At 39.7% G+C, this 17,259-nt stretch overlaps 3 protein-coding genes across 3 annotated transcripts in view; 1 reads left to right on the top strand and 2 right to left on the bottom strand.

Annotated features, from left to right (window-relative positions):
• LOC148851585 (Putative endonuclease or glycosyl hydrolase) overlaps nt 1-4,732 on the top strand; it is a 32,578-nt gene extending 27,846 nt beyond the window's left edge. The window contains exon 3 of the mRNA XM_088944118.1: nt 2,816-4,732. Coding sequence (XP_088800244.1) covers nt 2,816-3,995 — 1,180 coding nt within the window. The 3' untranslated portion in view covers nt 3,996-4,732. The remainder of the gene's footprint in view (nt 1-2,815) is intronic.
• Nucleotides 4,733-4,860: 128 nt separating this feature from the next.
• On the bottom strand, nt 4,861-6,365 carry LOC148851584 (uncharacterized). The gene is made up of 2 exons (XM_088944119.1): nt 5,988-6,365; nt 4,861-5,908 (listed from the first exon to the last, which is right to left on the bottom strand). The coding sequence occupies exons 1-2, from the start codon at nt 6,127-6,129 to the stop codon at nt 5,085-5,087; spliced, it is 966 nt and encodes a 321-aa protein (XP_088800245.1). The 5' UTR covers nt 6,130-6,365; the 3' UTR covers nt 4,861-5,084.
• Nucleotides 6,366-15,235: 8,870 nt separating this feature from the next.
• Nucleotides 15,236-16,686, bottom strand: LOC148851583 (uncharacterized). Its single transcript, XM_088947581.1, has 4 exons — nt 16,374-16,686; nt 16,168-16,283; nt 15,620-16,018; nt 15,236-15,497 (listed from the first exon to the last, which is right to left on the bottom strand). The coding sequence occupies exons 1-4, from the start codon at nt 16,597-16,599 to the stop codon at nt 15,435-15,437; spliced, it is 804 nt and encodes a 267-aa protein (XP_088803707.1). The 5' UTR covers nt 16,600-16,686; the 3' UTR covers nt 15,236-15,434.
• Nucleotides 16,687-17,259: the final 573 nt, after the last annotated feature.

Below are 17,259 nucleotides of genomic sequence, written 5' to 3'. Positions count from 1 at the left end.
AATTCAATAGAGTGTCCCATACTTTATGAGGGGCCAAAGGTCATTGTGTCCTGTTTCGAAATCTATATATACACTATTTTGGTCAGCTGGGTAGGTGATTTTTTCCCCCTTTTGGGAACAGCCAAACCATCTCTTCATCTTTCTCTCTCTTTCCTTTCTCTTCTCCTCTCTTCTCCTTCTTTCTTTCTGTTTTCTCTTTCTATTTTTCCCTCTATTTCAGGAAGGAAATAAGGTCCGATCTAATATCTGACAAGGTTCAAGCTATTATGATAATGTTTTTCCATAGAAGGATTCAAACATAAAGATTTTAATCAAAACCATCATGATTCATGATTTAAGTCAAACGTCTGATAGTAAATTATAAGATTTTCATAATTATTCTCCTCATTGCACAATGCTGTCAAACTCGTTGAGTGCTCCTTAGGGAAACTGGGTCTCTCCAAGATATGGTTGCATTAAAGACTTCAAGGGAGTGTTGATCATAGTTTTCTCAGGTCCAACTGAGGTGTTTTTTTTTTCGGGTTTTTGACAAGTAATTAGATTTTATTACAGAATGGAGTGAAAAAAGCACAAGTTTTTAGGGAGAGGCACAAGCTGCAACCTCTCCCAACAGACAAAAAAGAATCAAATTACGGTTGTGCCCAATACAATTGTTCCCTATTTGCCCCTTGCTTGGTTAAGCTTTCAGCAATAGCATTAGTTAATCTCCCCACTCATTGTTATCTTTACACTCATATTCCTTGTTATCCATTTGAATTTTTTTCAGTTCATTTTTGTAGTGGGTTTTGCAGCCACCCCACCACCACCTTGGAGCCACCTTCTATTAGTAGCTGTTGCACTCCTATCTGCACTGCAAATTGTACCCCTTGAAGGGCAGCTAGTAATTATGCCCTAGAGGACTAGAGGAGTCCCTCACACCTAGATGGTTGGAGTATAAGAGAGCCGCATTACCACTTTCATTCCTTATAACCCCTCCCACCCCAGAGGGACCTGGCTTAGCTTGACTACTGCCATCAAAATTTAACTTCATAAATCCTTCAGGAGGGGGTACCCAACTCATATACACCTTATTCTTCCTAGGGGAGCTACACCAATTATGTGAAAGACAAAGATAAGGTCTTCTCTTTTGTAGATTGTCCAGGGTGTTTGCCACTGCTGCCCAATGCCTCCAAAGATCATTAAAAGAGAATTGGTGAAATAAGTCCAAGGATTTCAGCCACAAGATAACCCTATGTAAGATGCACTCTATTAATTCTTGTATGCTTCTTTCCTTCACTAGAAAAATTCTGGCATTCCTTTCTTCCCCCACTGTCCAAATCAAAGCTGCTCTTGCACACCTTCACATTGATCTTCCTCTTCGATGGTGCCAAGGAAAGGTAAACAGATCAAAAAGCAAACTTACATCTGCTGGCCTATTCCACTTGCACCCAAAGATCAAAAAGAGCTAATCCCACAAATCTGCAGTAACCTTAGAGGAAATTAGTAAATGGTAACAATGCTCACCATGAGACCTGCAAAGAGTACACCAACTATGTGAAAGACAAAGATAAGGTCTTCTTTTTTGTAGATTGGTCAGGGTGTTTACTTGTCCACAGAACACTTCCCAACAGAAAGCCAAGACCTTAGGGGGAATAGGCCTGCACGAAACCTCCTTCTAAGGGAGGACTTCAGAATGACAAAGGGCCTTGAAAAAGGAAGCACAAGAGAACTGACCCGAGGCAAAGGTGTCCAAATTCTTTTGTCTGGCTTAGAGGGGTCCAAACAAACCTTTTCAAGGAGTCTCAAAAGGTCCAACTGAGATGTTTATATTACAGAAGACTTTGGAATTGCTACAGGGTCTAAGACTGAAGTTTTCGTTGGGAAGGGAGAGTATAGTAGAGGTCAATCGGCACTCCCAGATATTGCATCAAAGAGGAGTTATAAAATGCTACTTGGAGCTTTTTTTGATCAGTAAATGCTCCTTGGAGCTTGAGGGACTTGATCAAGTAATTTAAGGCCATAGCTTATTGAACATCTTGTTCAGATTTCAGATGTGATTTCAGGACCCACCAACTCACTTGCTAACACCTTGGCAGCATTAAGAGTAGCCAGAACCTCATAGAATTGGGGAGATGATATCCCAGGGTAGTAGGTTTTGGTTCTGTTATTGTTTCTTCTCTTTTGTTCGGTCTCTTCTTTTTGGAGCACATGGGCTGGGGATTGCTTCACTTCTATCTTATAAGCAAAGTGGCCTTGTACTATGCTACTGTTCCCTTTGCTATTATGACATTATTTAAAAAGATCATGGCTCCATGAGAGCAATGTGTAGTGACAATAATGTCTAGCATGACCAACTTTCTGAAGTGCCCTTAGTACATAAGTCATCTGTTAGTATTGTTCTTATAAAGGAAAATAAGCATCATTCCTAGAAATGTATTGGCACATTTGGATGGCAGGGAGGTGGTAGGTTCTCCTAGCTAGACATGTTTTAACTTTTAGTGAAACTGTAGGGATTTGAGCCTGTCATATGATTCCAGCCAAGTAACTTGAAGCCTAGAAAGTGACCATATTATGAATACTTGAACCATTCAATATACTTAATTTTTTATTGGTGATAAGTAATTTATGTTTGGACAAATAGATAGTTAGGATCATTTGTTTCAGCTGGTTTTTTGGCCTGGCAAATGTTGGATAGGACCATAAGATGTTGGTTGTTGATGTTGTGAACCAACATGTTCCCATCCTGATATATTCATCTGCTTTAGAACTTAAACGATGGCTTAAAAATCATGCTTTGCTATTTACAATTGTTTGCATTATTTTGATTTTGTAACAGGGAACAAATGGCAGAGTGGCTGCAGAAGGAAGGGCCGATAGTTCTTAGTAGTCTCAGTACAAGTGATCTTATTTGCTTGGTTAATTTGTTAATCTCAGAGAAAAAATGGATTGGGGAACATCCCTCCGAAACCTTTCCTTTTAGAATCATTGCCCCTGCTGGAAGGAAAGCATCTCCCCGAAAAGGTTCTTGTTCAAATGGCCTAAGTTCAATCTTTTCAGATATTGCATCTCAAGCGAGCTTGCAGAGGCCAGAGCATGAGACTGGAAAGGCTAAGAATACTGGAGCGGTTTTTGCCGAGAGCAAAAGAACTTCTGAGAAGTCCAGAACTGAGATACTAACCAATTGCCAGAAGCTTGTGGCTGAAATTTTGGAGGAACATCCAGATGGATTCAACATGGGTTGCTTCAAGAAGCTGTTCTTGGAGAGGTATGGTTATGTTTTGGATTATCAAATGCTTGGTTACCAAAAACTAGCAGCCCTGTTACAGAACATGCCGGGGGTAAGGATAGAATCCACTTATATCCTTCCCGTAAGAAGCATTTCACCTGATTGCTTCTCGGAATCCATTGTTCCTTGTAGCCTAGACAATAGTGGAACTGGAAAAGCAGTTAAATTGGACAGTGAATTATCTGGTTCATCAAGGAAGGACAACGATCGTGACTGTGTGTGGGAGGAGCTTGGACCAATTAAGACAGGTTCTCATGGAAATGTCACAGTATCTGGGTTGGATAGGAAAGCAAACAAAGAACCCATGGAGATGGAGCCAGTTGATGTTGATGCCAATTTTCTATCGGAAGAGGAGTTTTCAGACATGGAAAAAGATAATAAGCCCACTTCATGTGTAACAGGACAAGTGAAGGCCAGGACAAATGAGGAAGAGAGTTCCCTTTTGCAGATTTTGGATTCATGGTATAGTAGCAAGGATGATGATGGTAGGAAGCATCAGTCACAGAATGGTGACGAACTTGTGGATTGTTCTAAAACTAGCTCAGTGACTTCGGGTTCATCTGAGCTTGAGGTCAAGGGCACCCCAGTTGTGACAAACTGTGGGCACAAATTAAGGCCTCTTAAGAAATATTCTTTTGTTTCTGATCAAGTTGGGGATGAAAAAGAAAAGCTGATTGATAACATATTGGGTAGCTTGAAAAAATCTACCGAGTCAAGGATACGGGCATGAAGGTCTCAGGAAAAGCTGATACAGGTAAATCGGGTTTTGGACTCCAAAACAAAAAGATTCCCAGTGGTGTAGTAGTTCATGATTGTACTAGTGTTCTTCCGAATTTGGTTCAAAAGCAGGGAAATTGAGAAATTTGCTATACTTTTGAGCCTCAGACTGTGAGACAGGCACTATAATCAAGACTTCAAGTTTGTTATGTGGGTCCTTTTGTTTAAAAGGATTACAAATTTTGAATCAATCTTGGAGCACAAAGAAGGCTTATTTTTTGTGATCATAAGAGGGTTCAATTGAATAACAGAAGCCGCTAAGAGTACTGTCAAAATGATGGGACCAAGATGCTTCGAATGGTGGGTGCAATCCTTATGCGCATCTTCATGAATGACTGCTCTCTCGTTCTCTCTTGGTTATTAATATCATGCTGTAAAATGTCTATCTGCATGGCCAGTTGGCCACATTGGACGCCCTAAATGTGGAGAAAACTGCAGGTCATTTTAGGCTGGAGACGTACTCAAAATGTAGAGATCCAAAACTCTCTATTTATTTGTTGTTTCTTTGCTACTTTTTCTATCTTAATAACATGTTACCATACACGAAGGAGATCTGAGTTTCGAAATTGCATACTCTCCATCCTTTGTACGAAAAAAGAGTGCACTAGTTTTGACAATGCGGTTTATGCTGGACAATCGGGTTTTCTGAATCCTGTTAGAAACTTAATTCATATTCATGTTTGCGAGTAATTATGTTTCTTGTTTTCGACCCTTAATTACATAAATTCTTTTTTTGTTGAATTTTATAAATGATCCGTAAAGCTTAAAAAATATCAAAACTGTCATTTTATTTATTATTGCTGAAATCTATAGCGTTGATATAATAAAGATTTCAATAAAATCCAGAAAGCTGTGATTTTGGATCTTGAACACTTGCAAAACAAAAAAAGAAAGACGAAATTTCACTAGATCTTTGCAAAAATCATGGAACTTACATTATAGCCCCTAAAGTATGTTAGCATTGATGATTGATCAACGAATGGAGACGTCTTATTTAATTTGCATTGATCCATTATCAAGTCAACTGTTCCATCCTGAGCTTTCAGTCTGTTTTTCTCTTTCGACGTAAATGAACGACAAAAGCTACAATAGTGGCAAGAATGGCCGATCCTCCAAAGATAAAATGACCGTACAACGAACCTTTGGAGGCTGGTAACTCTGTTTGAGTGGATTGGTCGAAGCTGTTTCTCCCCTTTTCTGTCTGTGGAGATTCCCTATGGGCGAGCTGCTGATCTTGCTCTGTTTTTGTTTCATCGTGCTTGTTGGGAAATTCAACATCTGCTGCTTTGCTTTTTTGCATCTCGCTCCCTGCTCTAACTTCCTCATCTCTGCAGAGCTTGCCATCTTCATTTTGTTGGGCTGCAGGTTTTTCTTGATCTAGAGTTTCCAATAGTTGAGGCACTTGATCAGGTTCAGACTTGATGGGTTCTATGATATCTGGGCCACGGCGTTCTTGGGATTGTTCAGGAAGTTCGTCCTGAGCTTTTACAGCCGGGGGCAGAGCTGGCATTTCTGATTGTTCAAGTTTCTTTGGTTCCACAGCTTCTGGCATGGTTTCAGATTTCCGTCCAGCTGAATCATGTTCCTTCATTTCCATTTCCTCAAGTCCAACACCTCGGACTCCTTTCGCTGATTTTGGCATGTAAATGGACAGAATTGCTTCTTCTTCATTGAACTTCGCCTTGGTTTTGTCCAGAATGACACCATCTGGAATCCGAAAGGCCTTCTTGAATTCCCTGATTTCTACCTCTTTCCTGTGCATTATCCATCTATCCATAACCATCTCCTGAATGAGCTTTTCGCCACTAATCAAAATTTGGGTTCCATCTTCATTTATCTCAATCCTGATTTTTTCTTTCTTGAAGCCTGCATTGGCATTGATTTGAAGATTGAAGGATAGAAAGCAGGGAAAGAAAGGAGAAATAAGTATAAGAAGGATGCATACCTTTTAGATAAGCAGTAAGTATGAACATGGTCTCTGTTTCTCTCAATAAGAAGAGAGGGCCGGCGCGGTCCTTGGTTATTCGAAGGTCGGAGGTGAGGTCATCTCTGGTTCTGGTTATTTTGAGTCCCAGTTCCAGCTCCATTGCTGCTTTCTCTGAAGTTCCCTGTGTTCAACTGAGAGAATTTGATTTGAGAAGCCATTGGGAGGAGGAAGGGGCTTAAGAGAACCAGATGCTGTGAAGTGCTCAGTTACACGTATTCATTGCTTCATAACCTTGTATAACAGATTGGCCAATGTCGGATCTTTTCTGTTCCTTTTTTTTCCCGCTTGGGCGGGAAGCCAGGCCACATCCTTTCCGTTTTCTGGACATGGGTTGCCAAAAAAAAATTCTTACTTCGTTCAATTAACTTTATATATTGCCTCTGGGGCTGGAAGAGAGGAGCAAGCAGCGGTTTTTTTTTTGTTTATAAAAATAAGTTAAACCTGAACTGAAAATGCCATCATTCCAAAATTTTGTTAGTTTTTGCAAATTGATTTGCTTTCAATGGTGAACTTAGTTCTAAATATAGAGGAAAACCACAATGAAATTATCCCATTTCTTGTGGTCTGGCATCAAATGGAACTTTTTCAATTTTTATTCTTATTCGAGTAAAGAAAGGATTGCTTTAGAATGAATGCTTCTTTCCTAGATTCTGGCCTCTCTATTTCAACAAGGACTCTTTACGAATTAGATTTCTATGGGTCTTTTTGGTTTGTGGGAATAGGGGTCTAGAGTTGGAGTCCAATTGTTTGGTTGGCCGGAATCAGAATTTCATTCCCATTCCGGGAATGACATCCCTCCATTTGAGGATGGTCATTTCCTCCCTCTCCCATGGGAATGAGATTTCATTCCTAATGATTCTAATTTTAATTCCAATTCCCATCTGAACCAAATAGATTATCAGAATAGATGATTCCAATTTTGATTTCAACTGCGAACCAAATGGACTCTAAGTAGAGGAAAATTTGTTAAAATACCTGGACGCCATTGTTGGAAGTGAATGCTATAATTCTCTTTATATTTTGAAAAGAAATTTGTATTTAGCAGTTAAACTCTAACAATGGAAAAAGTGGGGTTTTATGGGCTTGCAAATATTAGTGTATGTGAAAGTTTTAGATGGGGAAATTTCTTTCCTACTCTCGAGATTAGGATTAACAACTTTTTTGTTTTAATGATTAAGAGTGCTTTGTTGATAGTTAGTACATGAGATTTATGGCTGTTTATTGGGCAAAAGGCTTGATTACCGTTATCTCTTGGGTTTTTTACATGATTAAAATTTTCTTTAATTGGATAAAAATGAAATTTATTTATTTTTGCAAATCAAATAAATATTTGATAATGTAAAATCCCGATTGGATTCTAGGTTAAAGTAGAGAAGAAGAGGAGAAGGAAGACAAAAAGAAGAAGAAGGGTTCAACCAGATGAGAAAAAAACAATCCTCTCTATTTGACCCACTTGCATTTATCTCACATAATATTGGTTACAAGAAAGTCAATATTGCCCCTCATAAGTGATGGGACACAACTTAAACATAAATAAAATAAACCTTTCACTCTCACACAGATGCACCCAAATGACCAAAATACCCCTGTTTTGTAAACTCTAACACTCCCCTCCCCCTCACGTTGGAGAGTATATGTCATATAGTCCCAACTTGTTACAAATATAATTTACTCTGCCTCGAGACAATCCCTTTATAAAGAAATTTCCCACTGATTGGCCGAGCTCACATGAGATGTGGTTATCACTCCACTGATCACTTTCTCTCTTACAAAGTGACAATCAACCTCAATATGCTTGGTCCTCTCATGGAAGATTGGATTAGAAGAAATGTGATCAATTGCTTGGTTATCACAAAGTATTCTCATGGGTTTGTCAACTGAGAACCCCATCTCCTGTAACAAGTTCTACAACCATACTAGTTCACATGTGGTATGAGCCATAGCTTTGTACTTAACTTCTACACTACTCATTGTCACCACAGTTTGTTTCTTGCCTTTCCAAGTTACAAGATTGCCACAAAGGAAGGTATAATACTCTATAGTTGATCTTCTGTTTGATATAGAATCGGCCCAATTAGCATCTGCATACCCTATTATCTTAAGGGGCCCCCCACTTTTATATAGCAAACCACGGACTGGAGCCCCCTTAAGGTACCTAACAATCCTTAGAACTGCTTCCCAATGATAAATCTGAGAATGTTACATAAACTGACTTACCATACTCACAGCAAATGATATATTTGGTCGGGTAATAGTAAGATAATTCAGCTTTCCCACCAACCTCCTGTATCTTCTAGGGTCATCAAACTCCTCACCTGCATCAACACTCAACTTGGCATTCAGTTCCATAGGAGTTTCTATTGGTTTAACATCTAACAATCATGTTTCTTCAAGTAGGTCAAGAACATATTTTCTTTGACATAAATTAATTCCATGTCTTGACCTTGTAACTTCTATTCCCAAGAAGTACTTCAGCTTACTAAAATCTTTCGTATTGAAGTGGTCTTATAGAAATTTCTTCAACTTGTTAATCCCAGTGTTGTCACTCCCAGTTATGACAATATCATCCACATACACAACTAGCAAGATCTTCCCATCTTTTGAGTCATGATTGAACACAGAATGGTCTACCTAACACTATTTCATCCCAAAGTTTTTCACTACTTCATTGAACCAACCAAACCATACCCGTGGAGATTGCTTCAGTCCATAAATTGCCTTTTTTAGTCTATAAACCTTACCATCCTCCCCCTGAGCAACAAACCCTAGTGGTTCCTCCATATACACCTTCTCAATGAGATCACCATGTAGGAAGGCATTTTTAGTGTCTAGTTATAAAAGAGACCAATCATACATAGCAGCTAATGAAATTAACACCCGAACTGAACCAATTTTAGCCATAGGAGAAAATGTCTCCTTATAATCCACACCATACAACTGAGAATAGCCCTTGGCCACTAACCTGGCCTTCAATCGTTCCACACTGCCATATGGAAGATACTACACTGTGTAGACCCACTTACGCCTAACAACATGCTTACTAGGAGGAAAAATAGTGAGTTTCCATGTGTGATTGTGTTGTAGAGCAAATTTCCTCTCCCATTGCTTGTTTCTACCTTGGGGAAGTAAGGGCTTCTTGGACAGTCTTGGGAATGGAAATAGATGATAACAATGATATAAAGTTGCGAGGAGAAGCAAAAATGTGAGCAATGGAAACATAGTGTGAAATAGGATGAGAAGTACAAGAGTGGAAAGATTAAGGTCCGAGGGAGAAGAAACAACCACAGGATTTGTTGGCGAGGGCTGGATGGGAGGAGGGACCGGTGCATTTCTGTGAGTATACACTTGTCAGATTGGTGGCCTCTCAGTAGTAACTGTCATGGGTGAAGGAGCTACAGGGAGGTTACAACTAGAATGGGGACCACAGGAAGAGGATCCTCAACAAGGGCAGGAAGAGGAACTACAGGGAAAGGAGAATGAACCATAGTGTCCAAGAAAAAAGGAACCGATTCAAAGAAGGTGATATCGGAGTAAACAAATGACTTATGAGAGTGAGGGTTATAAAACTTAAACCCTTTCTAAGTTATTGAGTATCCAAGGAAGATGCACTTCGTAGCTCGTGCATCTAACTTGTCTAAACTATGGCCCAAAATTTGAACAAAGTAGACACACCCAAAGACTCTCAGAGTAAGGGGAAACAGAGACAAAATGGGAAACAACACGAAGAATGGGGATTGACTTCCAATAATGGACATGGGCATTCAATTGATGAGAAAACATGATGTGAGGACAACATCACTTTAAAAACGCTTTGGAACATTCATATTAAGCATCATAGAGCGATTAGTTTCAAGGAGATGTCGATTTTTCCATTCAGCCACACCATTCTGTTGTGGGGTGTAGGTGTACGAGGTTTGATGAATTATCCCATGATGCTCTAAGTATTGCTGAAATGGTGTTGATATGTACTTTTTTGCATTATCGAAGCGAATAATTTTAATATGAACACCAAACAGTGTATGTATTTCAGCATAAAATTTTTGAAAAATGGAGAACAATTCACTACGATATTTCATAAGATAAATCTATGTCATTCTTGAAAAGTCATCAACAAAAATTACAAAATACTTGTAGCCATTGTATGACATCACTTTGGTTGAACCCCAAACATCAGAATGAACTAAAGAAAAATGACTCAAAACACGATTATCAACTCTTGGACTGAAAGAGACTCTATGATGTTTCCCAAGTTGACACAATTCACAATCCAACGATGAAAGATGACTCAAAGAATGAACCAACAACTTCAAGGTTTTGAGAGAAAAATGACCAAGTTTGTAGTACCATTGTAGTGGATTAAGCAACGATTAAAAGGCTATGGAGGGCCACCACCATCAAGGTAATACAATCCACCTGCTTTATGCCCTCCACCAATCTTCATCCCCATTTTGAGATCCTGAAACACACAAGAAGAGGGTTAAAAGGTTATGGAACAATTAAGTGATTTGGTTAATCTACTAACAAACATAAGATTAAAAGGGAACTTGGGAACATATAAAACGAATGATAAAGACAATGAGGAGAGATCAACATCACCAACATCACCAACACCACAAATGAGAGATGTAGACCGTTAGTAAGAGTAACTGTTTGAGATGTGGAGGACCGAGAAAGAGAAGATAATACATTTGGAGTCCTAGACATATGGTCCAAAGCTCTGGAGTCAATGATCCAGTGTGAAGGCTTGGAAGCCAAGCAAGCCATACCTGAATGGGCAAGGGTAGTTGTGTTCTGCTAAGAAGATGTATGAAGGAACTGTTCATATACTACATGAGGTACACTCACCATCTCCTTCCCAGGAGCACCAATAGATGTGGAGGGAATCTGATCCATTTGCAGATTTTCACTAACTGTACCACTGCCCCTAGTCATAGCATGGTTAGCCCAAGTGTTGGGTGGACCATGTAAATCATAGTAGAAATTAACAGTGTGCCCCTCAAATCCATAATAAGTACACTTCCTAGGAGCATTACTTCTTCCTTTACCACGACCTCCCCCTGAGTCTCGGCCTCCACTTCGGCCACCAGAATGGTTAAACATGGGACCACACCGGTTTCCTAGAAGTCCACGACCACCACTACCACCACCTCTATTTCCACGGCCTCCACCTCTAGCTACCACCAAACCAGATTTGTTTGAGAGAGAAGAATGCTCTGTAGACTCAATGGATGTCCTCCTAAAATGGGCAAACACTTCTTCAAGTGAGGGAAGGAAAACGCCCCCCCCTAGTATTTGTGCACGGACAGGTTCATATTCAACCTTCAAACTTACCAGAAATTTAGTCACATCAAGTTGCTCACGTTGTTGTTGCTGAATTTGAACATCCGGTGTTAGGAGATGATACACATTAAACTCATTTCTGGTGTTCCTTAAACTTGCATAGTATTCTTCCAAGCTCTGACTGCCTTGGTTCAGATTGAAGTACTCTTGGTACAATTGATACACCTTAGTTATATTATCTTGCCCGGAATACAATTTCTTAGTATGATCCCATATCTCTTTAGTTGTATCTAGGAACGTAAAGTTCATATTGATTTTTGGTTCCATGCTATTCCACAACCATGTCATAATTTGGGCATCCTCTTGCTCCCAGTCACTAAACCCTAGAGAGTCAGATGAAGGTTTTTCCTCTCTCACATTCTTCACTTTCTTCTTAGCCTTCAAGAACACTTCCACCGATTTGGCCCAAGGCACATAGTTCTCACCATTCAACTTAATGGATGTCATTTGAACATTCAGATAATCTAGAGAGATCATAACTCCAATTTTGTTGTCACTACCATCTTTGGTTGATGACATTTTCAACTAAATCTACTCTCCTTACAAGAAAGTATGAACACCGGCACATAAATCAGTACGAACACCACTACATGACACAAGGGTTTATTTACAACTATTTAGAAACATCCACACACCATTCAACACAGTACACCGCCACCACACCATTGTTGTCGTGAACTTCAGTAGCCAAAAACAACTACTTCCAGCACACATATGAGGTATAAACAGAGGAGAACACCACACCATTGCATGATAGTCACTTCATACCTCCACAAAAAAAAAAAAGAACCAAAATACAACATCTATAGTCCATTATTTGGGTGAAAAACAGAATTGTTTATATCTGTCCAAAAACAACCCTCTTCGTAGAATAGAGGGCTTCTAGTACACCACCTCAATGACCACCACCACAGTAACTAGAGGCATACTCACCTCCAAAACCACAAAATGACCACTACTTTTTGGCCTCTTGACAAGCTACAACTCAGGCTAGAAGAAAATCGAAGTAGGCTGGACTAGTTGGCGGTGAACCCAAGAAGAAGAAAAACAATGAGGAAAAAAAAAAAAGAAAAAAGAGGAAAAGAAAACTAGGTTTTATTGCTTTGATACCATGTAAAATCCCGATTGGATTCTAGGTTAAAGTAGAGAAGAAGAAGAAGGAGGAGGAGAAGAAGAAGGGTTTGGCTAGATGAGGGGGCCCAACAGCTATAAGCAGCCATATTAGGGGGTATTTGTGTATTTTGCTAATGTGGGGTTAAAAAAATGGCATAAATGCCCCCCTAACAGCTATATAACAATTAGTTTAGGGGGCTTTTTGGGTAAAGTTATAAATAACTACAATGACCAAAATACCCCTCCCAACAACTAGGTTTTTGAGTATTTTGAGCAATTGAATTATGTTCAATTAAGTAGTCAGCAATTCCTATAAATAGCCCTATCCTCCACCATTCTCATCACACCAATTCAACAATCAACTTCCAACAATTCTTTTATTAAGTTATTCTCTTAATCTCTTCAATCTTTCCTCTCGTAGTCTCTTTTAGTCTCTCATACATTCTCTGCGATCTAAGTGAACTCTGATAGTCTCATAGTTTGATTGGTTGATTGTTTGATTCTCCAAGTTTGCAATTTGGGAGGTTTGGAGCCTTGGATGTGGTCACATTGAAAGGCTTTAATTATTGAAACCAAGTTGTGATTCTGAACCAGCAATCCGGGGTAAGTCCAATTTTTTATATTTTATTAATTTATTCTATTTTCATATTTCATTCATCCAAGTATGAAGTTTATGAAGTATCCGACCATTGTATATTCCATAGTTTCAATATTTGTATAATTGTATGCTTTGTAATTTGTATCATTATTCATTCAAATTTAAATGAAATAAAATTCTTAAATTCCTATTTGAATTGTTGTGTACTTTTATTTATTTATTCTTTGGGTAATCATAATTCGTAAGTTTGTTATTATTCATATCCTGTCCTGATAATCTGATATCCATAATCCATTCAGTCATTCAGTGGGTCTAGCTCAATTCGGCCCATGCCCAAGGCCTGCCCTATGGCCCAGCCCGACACGACCCAAGCCCATGGCATGGGCCCACCTGGGCCTAGGCCGTGGGCCGTGCCGAGCCGACCCCCAAAATTTCTACCAGGAGGGCGGCACAGCCAATGACGGCCCATGGGCCAGCATGGCACGGCCCGCACCCAGCACGGCCCACTTTACACCTCTAATCTAAGACTGTTACTTAATTGCACGGTTCAAGCCGACAGACCTGAACCGATCCAACTCTATTTACTACGCAGATTGCAACCGATTGTGATTCTTAGATCAATTAATAATATTGATAGTCCTGGTCTACCACTCATGGGTTTTTTCTTATCAGTTTTTAGACCGACTCCTTCCTAACCCGGACCCAATCGACCCGTTGGCAACGCATATACCATGACAAATTTGAATCACTGAGATATGTTCTTTGGTAAAGTACTGAAACATAATATATTGGAGTTACACAAGTTCTCCCGTGAGTCTCATTGCAATAGATTTGCAAGCAGGAATCATGAGCAAGTAGGTCAACCTAGTGTCCTCAGAATTCTGATTCTTGAGTCAAACTTGTCTTGGTTAGCATTCCTAAGTCAGTAAGTCTGACGTTTTCTTACCTGTCTATAAATAGACTGTTCTTATCTGACGACTGGTGGACTATTTTCCTAGATAGTAATACCGACATGACAAGAATAAATGAGGTCCCTTTCTTCCAAAATAATCCCCCCCCCCCCAAAAAAAAAGACTAATTATAACCATAATATTTTACTGTATAAACGAACTATTCAAATCAGATGAGATGGCTATAATAGTCTCTGGTTTATGCTGATTTATATGTATTCAATCCTTCAGACGGGACCTGGTGGGTTATTGTCCTTGAAATGTTGTACATGTGGCAAGTTTTAGGGGGGGGGGGGGGGTATAGACCCATCCACTGCCCCAATAAACTATTGAGCTTTTTCAGTCACTTGGATAGTTGCATCATGGATTCAGCTAGCAAACAGCCCAAACCATCTAATCTAATGAGGGGTTGTCAAGATCAACCACGCCCACATGCCTGGTTCCAAGTTATCCCACTGTAAATGGAGTTGCTGCTTTCAAATGGATGAGAAACTGAAAATCTAACATTTCGCCTAACATGGAAAACAGGGTAAATACATTCTGGGTTTCCACCTGAGACGCTGCAAAACTGTTGCATTATTAGCAAGATTCCCAACTTGATTTGTTCAAACACTACCCAGCCAGGATCTTTCCTTTGGATAATAAGACAACATTGACATGCTCTTGGGATTCTTTACAGTTTACATGTGATATAGCTCAGGTGGTAGATCAAAATCAGAATGGGGTAGTTGTGCACATTTCTGCCACTCAAATCTGCCAAGATTCAACCTAACGAACTAATGTTACAAGTCAAAAAAGAGACTTCTAGCTCTCTTGTTTCCTCTGAAAAATGAAAAATAGAATACAATTTGTCCAAACCCAATACAGGCTAAGGTTCAAGGGGATGAACTATCCACGTGGCCGATCTGAATTGTTTCATGAAACAAGAGTTGGATTGTTTTATCAAAAAAAAAAGTTGCTTTGGATTAGCCCCGTCAGTGCTCTCTGCAAGCAATAATACCTGGGTAGAAGTTAAAACAAAATGCTCTTTTACAGAATACAGAAGAGTACTTAACAGTAATGATGAAGACTATTGAAGGTTTCTCCAGTAATAATATAGTAGAAAGGATGAGAGTCTAAAGAATAGATTCTTAAGAGACCAATATGGTCCCTGGCCTCTCCACACACAACAAAGAAAAGAGAAGGAAAAAGAATAACCGATTGAATTGGGCCAAGAAAAAGAAGATGAAAGATGCTCATGATTACAATACAGAATGTTGGAAAGAAAAATCTCTTCTCCGCCAGAGCTCACCCAAAACTTTACATATAATATTTAAAATTGAAAACTTTGCTTGAAGCAAAACCCAGTTTACCAGATGTTTTACTAACAAGGAACGAACTTCAGACTAATCAAACAAGCATTTTTTACAGCATAATAAGCCAAACCATACAACAGATAGGAAGTTGAAATGCAATCATCTCCACCACCTGCACACCACCACAAGCTTCTAATCAAAACCCCATCAATCAATCATGAGAGAGAGAGAGTTGTTTTAATTTTTAACTTCGAAGAAAAGGAGGAAAAAGAAAGAGAACTTGGGAGTGGTAACCTGTGCTCCGAGACCGGATGTGGGCACTGGACGTATTGTAGCGGAGTCGGTTTCACCGGTGGGAAGAGGGACTGCAGGATTACTATTAATAAAAGGAATACTACCGCCTGTATCTGGCAACATAGATGGAACCGTTGTCGCTGGAGGGCTTGCAGTTGGTGCCGGACTTGGTGAGTTTGATCGATGAGAATGGAACGGCCAATGGTACGCCGGAGTGGACGAGACAATCCCGCCAGAAGTCGGTGGCGGAGCTGCTAGTGGTGGAGACTCCGGCGCCGGAGCCGAGTTACCAGGCGGAGTTGGCAATACCCTTATGGCGAGCTTCTCAGCCTCTGAACAGGCTTTCAGTGAGCCGTTGTTGAAAGAGAAGTAGGCATAGCCAGGGACTGATGGGCGCCACTGAACAAAGCAATAGGAAAGATATTAAAAATAAATTATCAAACAAAATGACATGGAAGAAGAGATTCAGAAGAAGAAAAAGGATTTCATCCACTGTAAACCAAGGAACCCAGATTTAAATTTCAGGGGAAAGGAAAGAGAGATGCTACCATGAAGGAAGTGGAGTTGGATCGGTTGAGAAGTGTGGCGTCAGCGAAGTTGCAAAGCTTGAAAGCTCTTCTGCTGTGGAAAATGTAGACGTCGTGGTGTCGTTCATAATTGAAAACTGCAACAGAAGGGCAGAAGGTTAATCTGTGTCCTTGGCTCTCTGTTCACTAATGAGAATATCTGTGTGCATTGTTAGTTGAATACTTACCAAGAGAGTCTCCTGTATGAACTGTGGGGTTCCTCCACTCTGCAATTTCATCTACAGCAATGGTCTTGGCATGGGAGGATTGGAAGACTAGACTGAGCAGGAAAAGAAGTATGGGCATCGAGGAAGCCTCCATGGGCTGTTCTTGGTTTCTTTTAGTTTTGGAATCAGAGGTGCAGATAGATGGGGAGGGGCTCGGTGAGTCTATCTGAGATGGGTCTTTCCTCATTCAAAATTCAACCTTTTTATCTCTGTGCTACAATTACAAAAGCAGAAAAAGCAGGTCTCGAAATGAGACAGAGAGTGAGGAATTACTGTCAACAGTGTCGGGTGTGTTTGGCTTTTTACCATAGGGGTTTATGTGGAGAGAGAGAGAGAGAGAGAGAGAGAGAGAGAGAGAGATATTTTGGGTTTAACAGCGTTTGTGTTTGGATTGGAAGAAAGTCCTCGGATTTTGTGTTTGGGTGCGTGTAGCTGTACATGTTTTCGTTGCTGTGGGAGGAATTATTTTCCTTTACAGTAAAACTTTTTTTATTAAAAAAGATAAAGGAAGAAGACAAAGCAGAGGAAAGGAAGAAGGAAAAATGAATAGTTGAGAGTTGAGAAGAGAAAATTATTATTCTAAAAACATTAGTCAATTATTAATGGCTGATTAATTAAGTCTAGATTCAGGACACAGCACCGGCAATCTTTATATTAGATTATTTTAGTACATATGCACTTAATTGAAGCTTTCAATTTTGGGAATGAAATCTTCTTATTTTAATCCTTTTGAATGGTTACTTGGTAAAGGGTTTCTAGCAGCTAATTTTTTAAATCAGCTTATAGAGCATGAGACCATTATTTTACTCAATAGGAGGGTAGACCGTGAACACCATCCCCAGTGACC

The sequence above is a fragment of the Nelumbo lutea genome, chromosome 5, assembly GCF_056320005.1.
Source record: "Nelumbo lutea isolate HS-2025 chromosome 5, American lotus-T2T, whole genome shotgun sequence".
NCBI lineage: Eukaryota > Viridiplantae > Streptophyta > Magnoliopsida > Proteales > Nelumbonaceae > Nelumbo > Nelumbo lutea.
The sequence above is the reverse complement of the archived record's forward strand: the minus strand, read 5'-3'. Positions and strand labels throughout refer to the sequence as shown.